Source organism: Muntiacus reevesi, chromosome 1 (genome assembly GCF_963930625.1).
Source record: "Muntiacus reevesi chromosome 1, mMunRee1.1, whole genome shotgun sequence".
NCBI classification, from domain to species: Eukaryota; Metazoa; Chordata; class Mammalia; order Artiodactyla; family Cervidae; genus Muntiacus; species Muntiacus reevesi.
Window position 1 is genome coordinate 38,887,391 of NC_089249.1, and position 17,995 is coordinate 38,905,385.

At 36.2% G+C, this 17,995-nt stretch overlaps 1 protein-coding gene across 5 annotated transcripts in view; it reads left to right on the top strand.

Annotated features, from left to right (window-relative positions):
- Window positions 1-17,995, top strand: part of EPS8 (EGFR pathway substrate 8, signaling adaptor) — a 193,453-nt gene that overhangs the window by 122,199 nt on the left and 53,259 nt on the right. For all 5 annotated transcript variants that reach the window (XM_065940842.1, XM_065940835.1, XM_065940812.1 and 2 more), the window contains 4 exons: window positions 1,461-1,531; window positions 13,562-13,629; window positions 14,679-14,840; window positions 16,632-16,781. In XM_065940842.1, the coding sequence (XP_065796914.1) occupies window positions 1,461-1,531; window positions 13,562-13,629; window positions 14,679-14,840; window positions 16,632-16,781 (451 nt within the window). The remainder of the gene's footprint in view (window positions 1-1,460; window positions 1,532-13,561; window positions 13,630-14,678; window positions 14,841-16,631; window positions 16,782-17,995) is intronic.

The window sequence follows — 17,995 nt, forward strand, 5'->3', positions numbered from 1 at the left end:
GCATTGGCAGGCAGATTCTTTACCACTGAACCACCAGGGAAGCCACCCACATTACTCCTCATTTTTCTAGATTTTCAGTTCAGTTCAGTTCAGTTGCTCATTTGTGTCTGACTCATTGCGACCCCGTGGACTGCAACATGCCAGGCCTCCCTGGCCATCACCAACTCCTGGAGTTTACCCACACTCATGTCCACTGAGTTGGTGATGCCATCCAACCATCTCATCCTCTGTCTTCCCCTTCTCTTGCCTTCAATCTTTCCCAGCATCAGGGTCTTTTCAAATGAGTCAGTTTTGAATCAGGTGGCCAAAGTATGGGAGTTTCAGCTTCAGCATCAGTCCTACCAATGAATATTCAGGAATGATTTCCTTTAGGATTGACTGGTTGGATCTCCTTGCTGTCCAAGGGATTCTCAAGAGTCTTCTTCAACACCACAGTTCAGAAACATCAGTTCTTCGATGCTCAGCTTCCTTTACAGTCCAACTCTCATATCCATACGTGACCACTGGAAAAACCATAGCTTTGACTAGACAGACCTTTGTTGGTAAAGTGATGTCTCTGCTTTTTAATATGCTGTCTAGGTTGGTCATAACTTTTCTTCCAAGGAGCAAGCATCTTTTAATTTCATAGCTGCAGCCACCATCTGCAGTGATTTTGGAGCCTGAAAAAGTAAAGTGTGTCACTGTTTCCCCATCTATTTGCCATGAAGTGATGGGACCAGATGCCATGATCTTAGTTTTCTGAATGTTGAGTTTCTAGATTTTAGGGCTTAATAAATGTTTGCTGAGTAAATTTTAAAAATTTAAATAATGTTTACTTCACATAACAGTAAATTAGAAGTAGGGTATAGCTAGTCAAATTTAATGATTAAGTGTTATTTTTGTTAACTTCTCTTTAAGTATTTGTCAAAACAGTAGTGTCTATTTTGCTATAGTTTGAATGACTGAGAGCTTTTTATAATTGGATCACTGCTCAAAACTCAATTTAGTATGGTAAACTTAAATTTTTCTAAGCTAGCTTCAACCTTTTTGAATCTCCATGGTTGGTGTTTTTTTGTTTTTTTGTTTTTTGAGTCTTTGTTGAATTTGTTACAATATTGCTTCTGTTTTCATGTTTTGGTCTTTTGTTGTTGTTATTCACAAGGCATGTGGGATCTTAGCTCCTCTGCCAGGGATCAAACCTGTACCCTCTGCATTGGAACGCAAAGTCTTAACCACTGGACCACCAGGGAAGTCCCTTGGCTGTGGTTCTGACTTGGCATTTGAGAGCATCTGTATTGGATCAGGATCCAATAGCCTGTTTCTGGACAGAACCAGCTGTATAAACTCTATATATTTTTCTAAAAACGTATGGTGATTGTGGTACACTGGAATTTGTATTTGTAGTTTTGATTTTTTATTGCTTCGTTTGGACTTTAAGTCATCACACTGACCTTTTTTTATTTTTTATTTTTTTATTACAGTGGCTACGGATCATCCACCTTTTCCATGGACAGAGATCACAGTTCACGAACAAGTGCAAAGGCTCTCTATGGTATGTTAGTATATTTAAGGGGGTATAAATATGTTTCTGACTACCTTTGCAAATGACATGTTCAAAGCCACAGTTTGAACCTATGGCTTGTTTATATTATTGGGAATGAAATAGAGATAAATACATAAGGATTATTCTAAAAATAATTTCTGTGAAGCTACCAAAGCCATAATCTCTGCTGGCTGTCATACAATTTAGAACTACAGATGAAATGTATTCAGTGCTTTCTATGGAGACTTTTTCTATGGAGACCTGAGTACCTTAGGTAGATTTCCCCATCTAATGATGCGTGATGTGTTTGTTGATCTTCATGATTGATCCTGTTGATCATGGGCTGACAGCGGGACTTCTTCCTTACAGCTCTTGAACTTTTTGGATAGTGTTACAGTTTGACCAATAGCCCTTATGGAATTTCTTAGTGATCTTTCTCTAACTTCCATTGTCTTCCTTCTGTTGTCTCAGCTATAAATACTGTTTTTTTTTTAAACTTCAAATATAAAACAGAATTCAGTACTACAAAGAAGTTGAGGACTCCTGAAACATATCACATGTGTTTAAGAAGACATTTGCTTTTATGGGATCTGTGTGGCCTTTTGTTACTGTATACCCATAAAGAATGAGACTAGTATTAGAGTTAAGAGCAAAGACTCTGGAGCCCGCCTTCCTGGTTGAAATCCAATTCTGCCATTTATTAGTTGAGTGATCCTGAACAAATTACTTTACCTATGTGTCCCTCATTTTGCTTATCTGTATAATGGGAATATCTCATAGGCTTGATATAAGAATTTAATGAGCTACTATGTGTGAAATGCTTAGTACAGTGTCTGGCAAGCAGAAAACACTGTATATATTTGCTATCGTTTGTTATCAACTGTAGGAACCAATAGCATTTTCTCAAGTTGAAATTCTTTTCTTTTTACGTCATTGAGAGCTACGAAATTTTGGCTGTGGTAAAAATGACTCATTCTAAGGTTTTGTGATTCTTTCTCTTCCTGTATATCCAGTGACTAGACTTTAGGACACATTCATAAAATGGATTTTATACCATATACATTTTCCTATGACCTTGTCAATCTGATTAGCTTTGGTTTCAGTTCTCTTGAGTACGATATTGTGACATTCTTACCATGCCCTAGTCATTATGAGTTGTAGATCTAGAGAATATATTCAACAAATATTTATTTTGTGATTAATACATGCCCAGAACAGGGCCAGTAATATATGTGCCCCAAATAGGGCCAGTAATAAGGTCCCTTGACTTTATAAGACTTACACTCTAGAGCATGACTTGAAGAAGTTGAAAAGGGAAAAACTTTTCTTTTTGGCAAAAATAATTCCTTCAGTCTTTCATTTCAAGACAGATACTTATTTGTTTCTGTGTGCCTGACTGTGATCTTCACAGTCTCTGTTTACATGTCATTTGATTCATTTCAAACATGAATAAGAGATGGTCACTGTTTTGGTGAGGTAGGCCTGTGCTTGCAATGTTATAAAGTGCTTTAAATAAGCTTGGGTGGCAATGAGGTGCAGATGGTGGTGTGGTGGAGTCAACTCTTCTATGTGAGTGGGGTGAGCAGGAGGAATTTCATAGAGAGGTTAAACTCTGAAATTCTCCAGGCATTTGTGGGGCTAGAGGGTGCCTTAAACAGTTGTATTAAGCCTTCTAAAACTAGACCCTAAGCTCCATGAATGTGGGCCACCTTTGCCTTCTTAGCATCAGGATTCCCTAAGTTTAGCTCAGTGGCTAATGTGTAACTTATGCTCAGTTAACACCTGTAGAATAAATATAGTGCATCAGTGAGTTGTAAACAGTTGAGTACTAACTGGAGGGTTCAAGGTAGAACATCGGGAAATAAGATCAGAAAATCAAACATAGACCACATTAGAAAAAAATAATGCACTGGCATCTGAACACTGTTTAAAAGGAATGACTGGTCAGTGAAGTGCTTTAGTGGAGGTGGGGGTCGGGGAGGGGGGGAGAATAATAAGTCCTATTTGTTTTGGATCACTCTGGTAGCAGGTGAAGATGGACTGGATGTATATGGATGGGAATAGATGAATCAGAGACCTAAATAATGTAGATAAGTCAGATATCTAAATAATAACCCAAAGGTTTTTGTTAGGGAGAAAGAGTATTAAGCTTTTCACAAATACTATAGATTCAATGGTCTATTTTCATGACTGATTCATGTCAATATATGGCAAAAACCACTACAATATTGTAAAGTAATTAGCCTCCAACTAATAAAAATAAATGAGAAAAAAAAGGTCTATTTTCAGAGAGCTAAGACAGCAAAATCACTGCAGATGTGACTGCAGCCATGAAATTAAAAGACACTTACTACTTGGAAGGAAAGTTGTGACCAACCTAGACAGCATATTAAAAAGCAGAGACATTACTTTGTCAGCAAAGGTCCATCTAGTCAAGGCTATGGTTTTTCCAGTAGTCATGTATGGATGTGAGAGTTGGCCTATAAAGAAAGCTGAGCACCAAAGAATTGATACTTTTGAACTGTGGTGTTGGAGAAGACTCTTGAGAGTCCCTTGGACTGCAAGGAGATCCAGCCAGTCCATCCTAAAGGAGATCGGTTCTGGGTGTTCATTGAAGGATTGATGCTGAAGCTGAAACTCCAATACTTTGACCACCTGATGCAAAGAGCTGACTCATTTGAAAAGACCCTGATGCTGGGAAAGATTGAGGGCAGGAGGAGAAGGGGAAGACAGAGGATGAGATGGTTGGATGGCATCACCAACTCAATGGACATGGGTTTGGGTGGGCTCCGGGGGGTTGGTGATGGACAGGGAGGCCTGGTGTGCTACAGTTCATGGGGTTGTAAAGAGTCGGGCATAACTGAGTAACCGAACTGAACCATCCTTCTAGATTGTGTATGTATGTGTTAGAATACGATATTTATCTTTCATTTTGTGACTCGCTTCACTCTGTATAATAGGTTCTAGGTTCATCCACCTCATCAGAACTGACTCAAATGCATTCCTTTTTATGGCTGAGTAATATTCCATTGTGTATATATACCACAAGTTCTTTATCCATTCATCTGTCGATGGACATCTAGGTTGCTTCCATGTTCTAGCTATTGTAAATAATGCTGCACTGAACAATGGGATACATGTGTCTCTGTCAATTTTGGTTTCCTCAGGGTAAATGCCTAGGAGTGGGATTTCTGGGTCATATGGTGATTTTATCCCTAGTTTTTAAGGAATCTCCATACCATCTTCCATAATGACGGTATCAGTTTACATTCCCACCAACAGTGCAGGAGTGTTTCTTTTTCTCCACACCCTCTCCAGCATTTATTGTTTGTAGACTTTTTGATGATGGCCATTCTGACTGGTGTGAGGTGGTATCTCATTGTAGTTTTGCTTTGCGTTTCTCTAATAATGAGCAAAATTGAACATCTTTTCATGTGTTTGTTAGCCATCTGTATGCCTTCTTTGGAGAAATATCTGTTTAGATCTTATTCCCACTTTTTGTTTGGGCTGTTTGTTTTTCTGGCATTGACTTGTATGAGTTGTTTGTATATTTTGGAAATTAATCCTTTATCAGTTGTTTCATTTGCTATTATTTTCTCCCATTCTGAGGATTGTCTTGCTTATAGTTTCCTTTGCTGTGCAAAAGCTTTTAAGTTTAATCAGGTCCCACTTGTTTACTTCTGTTTTTGTTTCCATTACTCTAGGAGGTGGGTCATAGAGGATTTTGCTTTGATTTATGTCATCAAGTGTTCTGCCTGTGTTTTCCTCTAAGATTTTTATAGTTTCTGGTCTTACATTTAGGTCTTTCATCCAGTTTGAATTTATCTTTGTGTTTGGTGTTAGGAAGTGTTCTAATTACATTCTTTTACATGTTGCTGTCCAGTTTTCCCAGCACCATTTATTGAAGAGGCTGTCTTTGCCCCATTGTGTATTCTTGCCTCCCTTGTCAAAAATAAGGACCAATAGGTACATGGGTTTTTTCTGGACTTTCTATCTTGTCCCATTGGTCTATATTCCTGTTTTTATACCAGTACCATACTGTCATGATGAGTAGCTTTGTAGTGTAATCTGATGTCAAGAGGGTTGATTCCTTCAGCTCTGTTCTTCTTTCTCAAGACTGCTTTGGCTATTCGGGATCTTTTGTGTTTCCATATGAATTGTGAAATATTTTGCTCTAGTCCTGTGAAAAATGACATTGATAATTTGATAGGGATCATATTGAATCTGTAGATTGCATTTGGTAATATAGTCATCTTCACAATATTGAGTCTTCCTACCCAGGAATTGAATCTTTAGCTTTTAAGTAGTAAATTTTTATTCCCCCCTTTTTACATTTAAAGCCAACTGGGGCTCCGTTCTAAGGTGAGGTAATTTGTCAAAGTAACATAAATTTAAAAGTCTTGACTATGAAAAAGTAACAGTTAATTTGGGGTAGTGTGACAAAAATGAGCAGCAAATAGGTAAACAGAAGACATAAATAGAATGATGGAAACAGGCAAATGCTAGAGGCATTTATCAGGAAGAAAGAAGACTCAGCAGTGTGTTAGGCTTATATGTCAGAGGGTTTTAAATTCCTTGAAGTTGCAGGTAACATTTCACTCCTCCTTGTAGCTAATACTCACCTTTCCCTCTCAGCACACTGTCCACAAAGACACATATGTACATTATGCCTTCTCTCTGACAGGTTCCCAGTCAATGGGATGAATGGTTACATGGATGAATGGCAGCGTAGAAACACGTCCAGGTTTTGAACAAACCTTTTCTAGTTTATTCAGCTGGAATAAAATTCCAGTTGAAGCTCTAACTATATTTAGTTAATTTTAGGACTGTTTAGCCTCCCAAACTGCACAGTTTTAACTTTTCTTTTTTAATTAGCATGTTGGTAAAGGAGAGATTTGTAATGTCATTTATCGTGTCACAGTGCATGCCTTTAAGATTTCTCCTTTCCGATGATGAAACCAGTTGAATCAATCTTTCAAGAATACACTCGGCTTCATGCCTGGCACATGGATACCTCTGGGATGTGTGGGCATTATTTAGCATGCTGCAACCTGAGTTTCACAGCAATGACCAGTGTTTTTTATGTGCCGAGCACAGGCTAGAGCCTGTGTCAGGAGTTTCATGCAGCTTGATCTTTTTTATGAGAACACTTTTCAGTCTGACACCATAATGCACCATTATGACTGCTTCAGTATCTCTCTCAGAGAGGCAGTGCATAGGTTTGGGGGGGCCACGTGATCCATGGCTGAATCATAGCACTTCTACCAAAAGGGCCACCATTTTGAGCGGACGATTTAATCTGTTGGTCCCAGTTTCCTCAACTGCAAAATAGAAATGATGATAAATTTGCAGGAAGTGTATAGAAAAAATAGAAGTAGTGAACCCATCATGGTAGTGAGGAAGGGTATAGGAGGGTAACTTTTAGTCACGGGTTCACAGATGCATCAAATTTAATATTTTTATGTTACCTCCAAATATCATACATCTCATCTCAGTGATACTTTGTCAGGAACAAGAGGTAATCTTCATCATATATTTTAAAGTTTGCATCCCAGCTATCACTAGGAATATTTTTTTATAAGTCCTATGAATGTGAACTGCACAATTATGATAATAAATTTGCTTCTTCTAGATATATTCTTTAATTTATTCAAGGAAAATGGTTAAGTTGTGCTGCAGTTTTAATCACCCTAAGCTGTCATTGATTCATTATTATACAAGAAATTTTAAAGCCAGCATGTGAGAGGCTCTGCATGAGTGAAGTCCCTGACAATATAAGTAGAAAATACATATTAATTTCTCTCTTGTACAGTTTCTTTCTTTTCTTATCTCATGGTGGTAACATTTCATTTGGCTGCCATTATCAGGGAATTGAAAATTTTATGTATTTTTTTTCCAGCTAGCCTGCTTGTCATAGTCTTTTTTTTAAGGAAAATGCTTGTAAAAAGCCTTAGGCATCCCCTTCTGTTGGGGAGGCTCCTGTATCCTTTGTCCGTGACTCAGAGGGTCGGTGGCGTATACGCCAGCTGGTGTACTGTGAGGTGTTCAGAGACTACATTCCTTACCTTTGCTGCTGTTATCGTTGTTTAGCTGCTACATCCTGTCAAACTCTTTGCGACCCCAGGGACTGTAGCCTGCCAGGCTCCTCTGTCCATGGGATTCTCCAGGCAAGAGGACTGGAGTGGGTTGCCATGTCCTCCTCCAGGGGATCTTCCCGACCCAGGGATGGAACTCACGTCTCCTGCTTTGGCAGGTGGATTCTTTACCCCTGAGCCCCAGGGAAGCCCATTCCTTAACTTGACACCAAATCATACGGGATCTTTTCCCTTGGGAGTATTTGAAGCTGTTGTATTTTCCTGGGTGGCTAGGTCCTGTGGCTAGCAGTTTTAATAAACTCAGGTGAACTGTCCTTTGTTGGTAACGTGCCTGCTTCTAGCTTTGCTTTTGACATATGTAGGGTAAGAAACCAATAGGAAATCTTGTGAGTATTACACATAGATTGTAAGTAGGGAATAGATAGTCTATGCATTAACATGTGCAAATATTAACATTAGACATTGTGACATCTCTGTCTCCCGCTCGGAGAGCTTATTTTATTTAAGTGTGGGTTCTTTGCTGTGTTCTGAACAGCTGAACTTCCTAGAAAAGTGACTTTCCTTTAAATGAGCTAAATGTGGAATATGACAACTTACCATAACTAATCAGCTGTTTAAAGTCATCCTATCACCAGAAAAATATGTTTCACAGAATTACCATTTAGTAATACTTTATTGTCATGACCTACATTTATTATATTGTTGGGCAATGATGTAGTAAAAGATAAATATGACAGGCAGTCTCTCAAGTTCCATTTTACCTGGACTTTGAACACTGTTGTGATGTTAACATGTAGGAAGATATAATTGCTTTCTTCTTGCTTTTCTTTTTTCTTCTTGTGGAGGTACTGGTAAAGTGAGCATCAGTAATCTGTTATCTCTATGCTTCATTTCTATATAACTGACTGTAAACTTTGCTGTATTTTTACACAGTGCTCAACTCAATGTTCTCAAATATAGATATTGACCCACATATTTTTCAGTTTGTTCTTATCTTTTTCTTTCTGTTCTTAGTTTGGAATTATCAGTCTCTTTAATTGTCTCATTTGAAGTCTAGGAGAGGTCTTATAAAGTCATGTGGCACCGAAGGGTTAAAACCCACTTTTCTTATTTCCATCCTCATTGTTGACAAGGTGTAATTTGCTTGGAAAAAAATACATATTTTAAGAAAAAGCATTTTTTAAAACTGTAATAAGTAAAAGGCTCTTGACTGTATATTACCAGGAGGTTGGGCAATGTTAGAGCCGACATCCAGCTTCATAGAGCATGTCAAGTGCGTGTGGCTCAAACAGACAGTTTGGCAAATTTTCTATGTTATCTGAAAGTTTTAAAGCTTTTTTTCTCCTTGGGAGATGAGCTGTTTTAACAACTTGTTGGACCAGGCAATAAAATGAATTCTTAAATTATGTGGTTTTGTAAAAATGACCTTGTTTGTTTTTAAAAAGTGATCTTGTTCAAAGACTGATTTGTCAATCTTGCTTATAGTTGCCTACATCATGAGAGCTGGTAATTATTACTCACTGCTTCTTACTGATTCCCACTAAGCCACCTCTTCTGTACAGAAATTAAACACTAAAATAATGGAAAAGGAGTTCTTCTTTCCTATGGCTGAAAGTTTCTATAAGTGTAAAGTAGTATGAACAATAACCCATTGTTTTACTTAGAGGAATACTTGGCAGCTACTTTTATGTTCGGCTTCCCTGGTGGTTCAGCTGGTAAAGAATCCGCCTGCAATGCAGGAGACCTGTGTTTGATCCCTGGGTTGGGAAGATTCCCTGGAGAAGGGAAAGGCTACCCACTCCAGTATTCTGGCCTAGAGAATTCCACGGAATGTATAGTCCATGGGGTTGCAAAGAGTCGGACACGACTGAGTGAGTTTCACTTTCACTTTTATGTTACACTTTTTATTTTTAATAACCAAATCTTTACTTTCTGAGCAGCATTTTGTTTTCAGAGAAAGAGAAAATAACAATTTTCTGAATATTAGCTGTTTCAAATCTTGCTATCTTATATGTAAACAGCAATATAGGCAAATGAGAATTAAGCTTAAATGCTGAAACCTGAGTATTGGCATAGTGGTCATTGTACTCGTTGAAGAATTAAGTGAAACCTTTTTTTTTTTTTTAATTAAGACATTTTGGGGGTTAGTTTTAGGTTCACAGCAAAATCGAGGAGTATCAAGATTTTCCATAAACCCCCACAGCCTAGCTTCCTCCACTGTCAGTAGCCACCTTCAGGGGAATAAACCTGTTAGATCTGATGAACCTACAGTGATACATCTTAATCAAAGTTCACTGAAACCTAAGTTTAAGTACCTGGTCCAGAAGTAAAATATCAGTTTTCACAGCACTGTATCAACTCAATAACACTAAAGTAATGCATAAAGAATGTCCATCTTTGCTAACTGAACCCACCTAATTCCATCCCTTTGGGTTTGTATATTCTGTTCCGTGGAATAAAGGCATCAGGAAAAACAGTGAAGTACCATCAGTGGCACTACAGTCAAGTAGAGTTTGTTCCTAACTCTAATTGTATCAGAGAGAGAGACTATTTGACCATGACTTACATGAAAGAAAAAAATTTCAACTACCACTGTTGGGCATACACACTGAGGAAACCAGAATTGAAAGAGACAGGTGTACCCCAATGTTCATCGCAGCACTGTTTATAATAGCCAAGACATGGAAGCAACCTAGATGCCCATCAGCAGACGAATGGATAAGGAAGCTGTGGTACATATACACCATGGAATATTACTCAGCCGTTAAAAAGAATTCATATGAATCAGTTCTAATGAGGTGGATGAAAGTGGAGCCTATTATACAGAGTGAAGTAAGCCAGAAAGAAAAATACCAATACAGTATACTAATGCATATATATGGAATTTAGAAAGATGGTAACGATAACCCTGTATGCGAGACAGCAAAAGAGACACAGATGTACAGAACAGTCTTTTGGACTCTCTGGGAGAAGGTGAGGGTGGGATGGTTTGGGAGAATAGCATTGAAACATGTATAATATCATATGTGAAACGGATTGCCAGCCCAGATTCGATGCATGAGACAGGATGCTCGGGGCTGGTGCACTGGGATGACCCAGAGGGATGGGTTGGGGAGGGAGTTGGGAGGGGGGTTCAGGATGGGGAACACATGTACACCCGTGGTGGATTGAAGTCAATGTATGGCAAAACCAGTACAATATTGTAAAGTAATTAGCCTAAAAAAAAATTAACTTAGCAGGTGGTAGTTGAGTTGGCCTTTGTACTGATTTTGGAATAGTAGTTTCCAAACTTGGAATTAGAATGAAAAAAATTAGAATTTCCTGGAGAGCTTTTACAAAGCCCAGTGCTCAGACTGCATCCTAGACCAACTACATTAGAATCCTGGGCTATGCAGTGGGGGTGGGGGAGGACGTGCAGTGTTTTTTAAAGTTCATTTTCTAATGTGCAGCCAAGGTTGAGAACCATTTCTTAGAGAAGTGATGAACCTTAATAGAGACTTTATCTTAAGTATCATGGTAACTTTATTGAGGCTTACCATACTGTTTTAGAGCTCTGGGTGAAATATTTCAGGCTTAGAAGCATAATTACTATTTACAGCTGTACTTGAGAGTACATATGATTTCTTAAAAAACAAATGTTGCTCTAATTGCCTTTTAGGTGCTTTATTTCAAAATTTTCTATTAAAATGTTCATAGTAACTTTTATTCATTGATTTAAATCACTGAAACTACTAGTTTATTTATAAATCCATTTTATGGCATTTGCACATTTTTAGGATTTTTAAAAGGTAATTTCTTGTAACACATACATCTTGTTTATTGTATAACACTGGAGAGAAAGAGCTTAGGAATTCTGACAATGGATCCATAATTTAGAATATTAGAAATGGTACCTTATCTATCACTTAGCATCATACTGTTTATGAATGCTATCAGTGTTTTCTACTTTTGTAAAGTATTTTACTGTAGGTTTGAGAAACTGTGTGTTAGGAAATTTGGGGGAACAAAGTTTTATTGTCTCGTAATGAGAATATTTAATTACAGAACGTCTAATAGTTTTTATCTTCAACTGTGTTTGCCATTCACTTAACTGAAAAACTCAGTCAAGCATTTGAACATCCCAGGGTTGCCATGTCAATATTGGAGACCATGGCAACCGCTGCCATTTCATTTATGGTCCTGAGGCCAGACAAAAGGAAACAGAACTGCCCTCGTGTTTTGAGTTGGGCCTGGAGAATTGTGTTAGAATATGAGGAACCGGTGATTCTGAAATACTGATTCTTTCTAACAGTGCTTTTCTCAGATGTGCCCCTGAATTAAATATTGACCTTTTAAGCATTATCATGGGTTAAGAGTTATCATCAAGTATCCATTTGTTCATATTTCACATTGATTAATCCTTGACTGATAATCAGAAAAATTATGGTTGTGTACTGTTAAAAAGGTGTAAATTAAGGTTTATGTTTTGTCATACTGGAATAGAAAATTTAAGGTGAAATCAGATGTTTCTTTTCGGTGACATTGTTTTGGTAGGACCAGATGGATCATACTTCTTCAGATCATCATCCAAACAAAAAAAGAAAGGTAGCAGATGCTGAATGTTATAGTGTGGCTGTTTTTAGTAAATAACTTTCATGCTGCAAAAGCAAAAACAATGTATTGGACTAATATCAGAGTGATGTAATAAAAGGCATATTTATATTCTCACATAAGGCTTTAAGAAAAATGAAAAGTTGTAACTTTCATAGGTATTGTAAAACCAAAAGTTACCGTTTTAAAAAATCCTACGTATTAACTTTCTGAGTTAGTATTTTTGTACTTACTTTGCTTTTATGTTCAGCAGAACTTTTCAACTTCTATTTTAGCAAAATCAGAAAATTTCTATATTACCTGAAACAAGCAGGCTTATATTTGGATAAAAACATGATTATTAGGAAAGCTAAGGTGTGTTTATGTGAGAGAGGTAGAGACAGAGGCAGAGAGAGAGAGAATAAATTTTAGTGCTGTAGGAATTTTGAAACTTGAGCTTATTTAACCCTTGTATTTACAATAAGTGTGCTGAAATGCAGATTTTGGCCAAAATCAGTCTCCTACTTAGTGACAAGACACAAAAGCGATAATCCAAATTTTTCTGCTTCCCACTTAAAGTTTTTTTTCACCATAGGAAAAAAAATCGGGAAACCCCAAATTTAAAAATGATCAAGTTGCTTGATTAGAAAGCAACAAGTACAAAATATTGCCATCACATGTTTTATTTTGGTTTTGCAGCATTTTGCAAAAGAAAAACAGGTTGCGTTTTGCTTTTTATATAGTTGGTGCAGTAACTTTCTACCTAACTTTCTTATTTTTTTCTAACAGCTTATACCTACAATTCTGAGTATCACAGTTGTGTTCTGTACATGTGTGAATACTTTTAGAGTTAAATGGCATTGAGTGTGATTGAATCATGTTTTGAATCTCCTCTAACCCGCTCCCTCGTGTGGATATGGTGAAACGTGTGCCTTGCATTATTATTTTAATAATGTAGTCTAGCTCATATAATACAGTATCTGTGACAGTATTTGCAGTTCCATTTTGTTCTCAGTGCTTTAAAAGATGAAATTTACAAGCCAGATTTTTCTCTATTCTGATCAAGAGGACATCCCTGATTAATAACATCTTTAGATGAAATAACTTTTTTCCTTATACATGAATAATCTTGTTAACTTTTGGGATTATGATCATTTATGTTGGTCAGATCATTTCTGAATTTCATGTAAGCTTTTGCATGACTTTTTCATTGAATATGAATAATGAGTATTTTCAGATAACCACACAATGGTGACTTGTCAACTACTGTACTTATATATGAGATAGACTAGTTTTAGAGATGGCCATGAGACACTGCTATATCAACTCTAGCATATTCATGGGTAAATAACAGCTTTTTAAACTTCTTTTCCAGAACAAAGGAAGAATTATGCACGGGACAGTGTCAGCAGCGTGTCAGATATATCCCAATACCGCGTTGAAGTAAGATACTTTGATGTTTGCTACAATGTAGAATGAAGCTTGAGGGACATAAAAATTGGTAGTAAAATCAGAGCGATGTTTTATTTCATGTCTATGATGTTGTAAATTGGGTTGAAATTTTTCTTTTAGATTTTTTAAAAACAGATGTTAAATATAAAAGTATCTAGTTAATCTGTTTTCATGGAGAATAAATTAAAATAACTACTCATTTATTGTTATCAGCCTTTTTTTGGTTAAAAACAGAACAAAGACTTCTACTTTGTATTATGGAATCTTCTTGAAATAAGCCTTGATGGTTTTGTCTAAAGTTATTACAAGTTCTGTTTAAACAGTGGTCTCTCTTTTTTTTTAAATTTTCCCTCTGTTGCTGTCTTTTAAGATACTTGCTCTTAATTGGGATCTATTTGGGTGAACTTTGCTTATTATAATAGAAAATATTGAATTAGGGAATAATTTTTAAATTGCTCCTGGTTTTAGGTTTCTATTTCCTCAAGCATGCTTAATGAAATTTAAAGTTTTGTTTCAGTGGAGTGAATAATTTGACACTTGTTGCAAACTAGAATTGCTGTTGCTGCTCTCAGCTACCAGTATCTATAGTTTTCAGGCTGGTTTGTAGACTGCCTTCTGTTGTTCAACATATAAATAACCAAGATGGAATAAAATAGATTAAATAAAGAGCATGTTATTTAAGCTGTTTAAAGTTTGTTTTTCTCATGTTTGTCTAGTTCAACAAGGCTCAGTATTAAACAGATTTAGATATTTTATGATTCAAGGCATCATTTCCTCTATTGATCAAAAACCTGTTTTGACTTTATTATCCCAGTAAGGGTCCCTTGAAGTTCTAAAGTACTTTGTATTGGGTTGGTGAAAAAGTTCGTTTGGGTTTTCAGGTAAGAGGTGTGAAAATCCTGAATGAATTTTTTGACCAACCCAATCTTTGTCTTTCCCGTCTACTCGCTGACTTCAGTTAGGTTAACTTCACAATTTTGGGGGGAAAATGTTTACTAAGAGGCTGTGTGTGTTATGTTTTTTCTTTTCTCTATCATAAGCACTTGACCACCTTTGTTCTGGATCGGAAAGATGCTATGATAACTGTTGATGATGGAATAAGGAAGCTGAAATTGCTCGATGCCAAGGGCAAAGTATGGACTCAAGATATGATTCTTCAGGTGGATGAGAAAGCTGTGAGCCTGATCGATTTAGAATCAAAGGCAAGTTTGAAAAACATATGCTATTTTATTTTCAAGAAAGTCTAAAAATATTTATGTTCACATTAGGTCACATTATTTGAACATGGGTAAATATTTGGCACCATAAAATACTCTTATCAGTGAATTTGAAGGAAAAATGTCCTTCTCCATATACTTTATGCATGCAAAATCATGTTTTTAAACTAGAAATAGAGGGATACAATGTTTCTTTAACCATATATGATGAGATGGAAGAAGTGAGGAAAAAATACGTAGTGCTAAACTAAAGCCCCTATGGGGCACTATTCTTTAAGACATATGCTAATTATATGCTAGGCCAAGCCATATCCAAGTGTTGTGGTTTGAACCCCAGTGAGTGAATCGGGATGAAGGAGTTTGTGTGTATGTGTCTCAACTTCCACCGGGTCAACACAGGGTACCTTTCTTTCACATAGGTAGTCAGGTAAGATGCTGGAGCTCTTAAAAAAGGCCTTTTCTGAGCCCCGTCGCCTAGTAGGCATTTGAGTTACTAAGATAAAGAAAACAAGTTTTGTAATCATGTTAAAGTATTCTGATAGGAGTAGGATGTAAAATTTGCCCTTTCTTTCATCTCATCCATTGCATTCTGTGAGAGACTAATGCCCGGGAGCTTCTCTAATCCTCCTAGTTTCAAGTAGTTATAGAGAAGGGGTATTATTTAATTTATTTTGAAAGAAAATTGCTATCTCCCTGGTGTGGCTTAGAAGTTACATTCTGTTTTAATGGAATCTGCATTTTTTGTTTCATATTTTCTGGGTCCCAAGGAATGAGGGCTTAGAATAAATTTTTCTAGTTTATATATCCAATGAAAAAATGTGATGTCTGTGTATATGTGCTATCTGTAATAAAAGTTGGTTTGTTTTTTTTATGTTCCAGTTATCAGGGATATTGGATTTTGTTTACTTTCAAAAAACCACCATTTCTTCCATCAATTACATCATGACACTGCTTGCTATTTGTGTATGGCCATTCATGTTAGGATAACCACCTTAAATGTATCTCATTAACAAAGAATTCATTATTATTATGAACAGAAAATTCATTTGTTTCAGAAGTAATTATTTGATCTATCAAGGTCTTATTGGCATGTCTTTTTATTGGTTAGAGACTATTCAATTTCATATGACCAAATAGCTTAATCATTTCAAGGAATGTATTTTTTAGTAAGATTCTTCTAACCCTGATGTTTGACATTTTTGGTTGGAAAAATTTATATAGTGAATTTTTCCTTCCAAGAGATTCACTGAAATAAAAAGTGTACAAATGATGTATTATTCTTAGCTTAACATTTGTGATTACTGAAGATAAAAACTAAGAGTATGACTATAGTATTCAAGTAAAAACAAAACATAGCAAAGCCTTGATATTATAGAGCCACAGGGAGAGGAATAGCAGGTAAGGTGGGGAATAACTTTGGAAAGAGGCATCAGTTTACCTATTTTTCTCTTAAAGGCATCCTCTCTATCCCATAATCTTAGGAAATCAGAAGTACTAATTTCAGGTTTTCTTCTGTTTATTAAGAACAGAACCACATTTCTTTATTAAATATTTCCATCTTTTTTGCTCTTTCTCTCACTCCTCCCAGGATGGTGTCTTTGCTGTCTCCTTGTACATACTCATCCTCCATATTTTCTGTGTTTACTAGTGTTCAATTGGTGTTGTCAATGTGGTTTGCATACTTTAAAAATTATTGGTATGATGCCTAGAGCTCTTTGTGGAGTAGGTTTTATATATCCAGTGAAAAGTAAGGCAAGTTGTATTTTTGCTCTTTAGAATGAATTGGAGAATTTTCCTTTGAACACCATTCAGCATTGCCAAGCTGTGATGCACTCCTGTAGCTATGATTCGATTCTTGCCCTGGTGTGCAAAGAGCCAACCCAGAGCAAGCCAGACCTTCATCTTTTCCAGTGCGATGAGATTAAGGTAAAAGGCTGGTGAATCTTCTCTCTCTTTAAGCAGATGTTCTAGCTTTCGATTACCTCCTTCAATCATATGGCTACTAGGTTCTAGATTTTTAGTTTCTTATAGTTTTGTAAGGAAAACACCTCAATATCTTCCCTAGGGTGTTTAGGCTAAGTAAATAAAGAGAAGATTGAATGTTGTTTAAAAAATCAGATGCATTCTGTTTATTTAAAAAATATGCAGATAATACATTAAATTCTTCACTGAGGGACTTGGACTTATAATTAAAGATTGATTCTTCAAAAATCATGCTTCACAGACAATAACCATGTCATCTGTTTTATGCTGTGTTTTATTCTGGCACCAATCACATACTATGGGTTATTGCAATGAAACACTTGGACATTTTCCATGGTACTGATTTAAGGGTTACTGTTCAATTATGTGACTTGAATAATTGTTCAAGTTATGTAATCCCCAAGTCATAATGTGAAAAGAGTTGAGCATAGTTACTGGTAATAATATGCCATATCCTGAAGATTTATATTTCAAAGTACACTGTAATTTTCAAATGATTATAATTTGCAATGCTTTATTGGACATTAGAATTTATCTGAAACCTTGAATCTTTATTTCATGAGTTGATTTCTCTAAAAGGGAAATTGTTTTTAATTGAGTTGATTTTTGCTTTGCCAAGACAGTGATTTACCTCTTGATTGTATGTAATATATACAGGCATTCTTTTTCTTATAAAGAAATGTTGGGAGATTAGCATAAAGTGTCATTTGATCTTTTCTGTAATTCTTTGACATTAAAATATGATAGGTAAATTAAGATTGACTATAAATAGTATATTTTATAATTTTCTTTTTATTTCAATTTATGTCATAAATGACTTTCTAAAAATCTTACTTGGAAAGAATTGTGGCAATAGATAATTCCGACTTCTCATATGTTGCCTTTGTAAAGTCATAAAACACGTTAAGAATTTTTTTTGCAAGGTTAGATTTATTACATCAGTAAGGATTAAGATGGATATTTTACTCTGAAAACAGTGAAATTTAATTCAAACATTTTAAACACAGAGAGCTATGCTTAAAGACATTTAAATCTGCTATATGTCTCAGTGCTTGAAAATCTCTCCCTGGAAACTGTTATTGGACTGAGTGAAGTTTCTGGATTCCAGTTTTGAGGATAAAGGGCTTGCTTTATTTGTTGGGGCACGATGATATTGA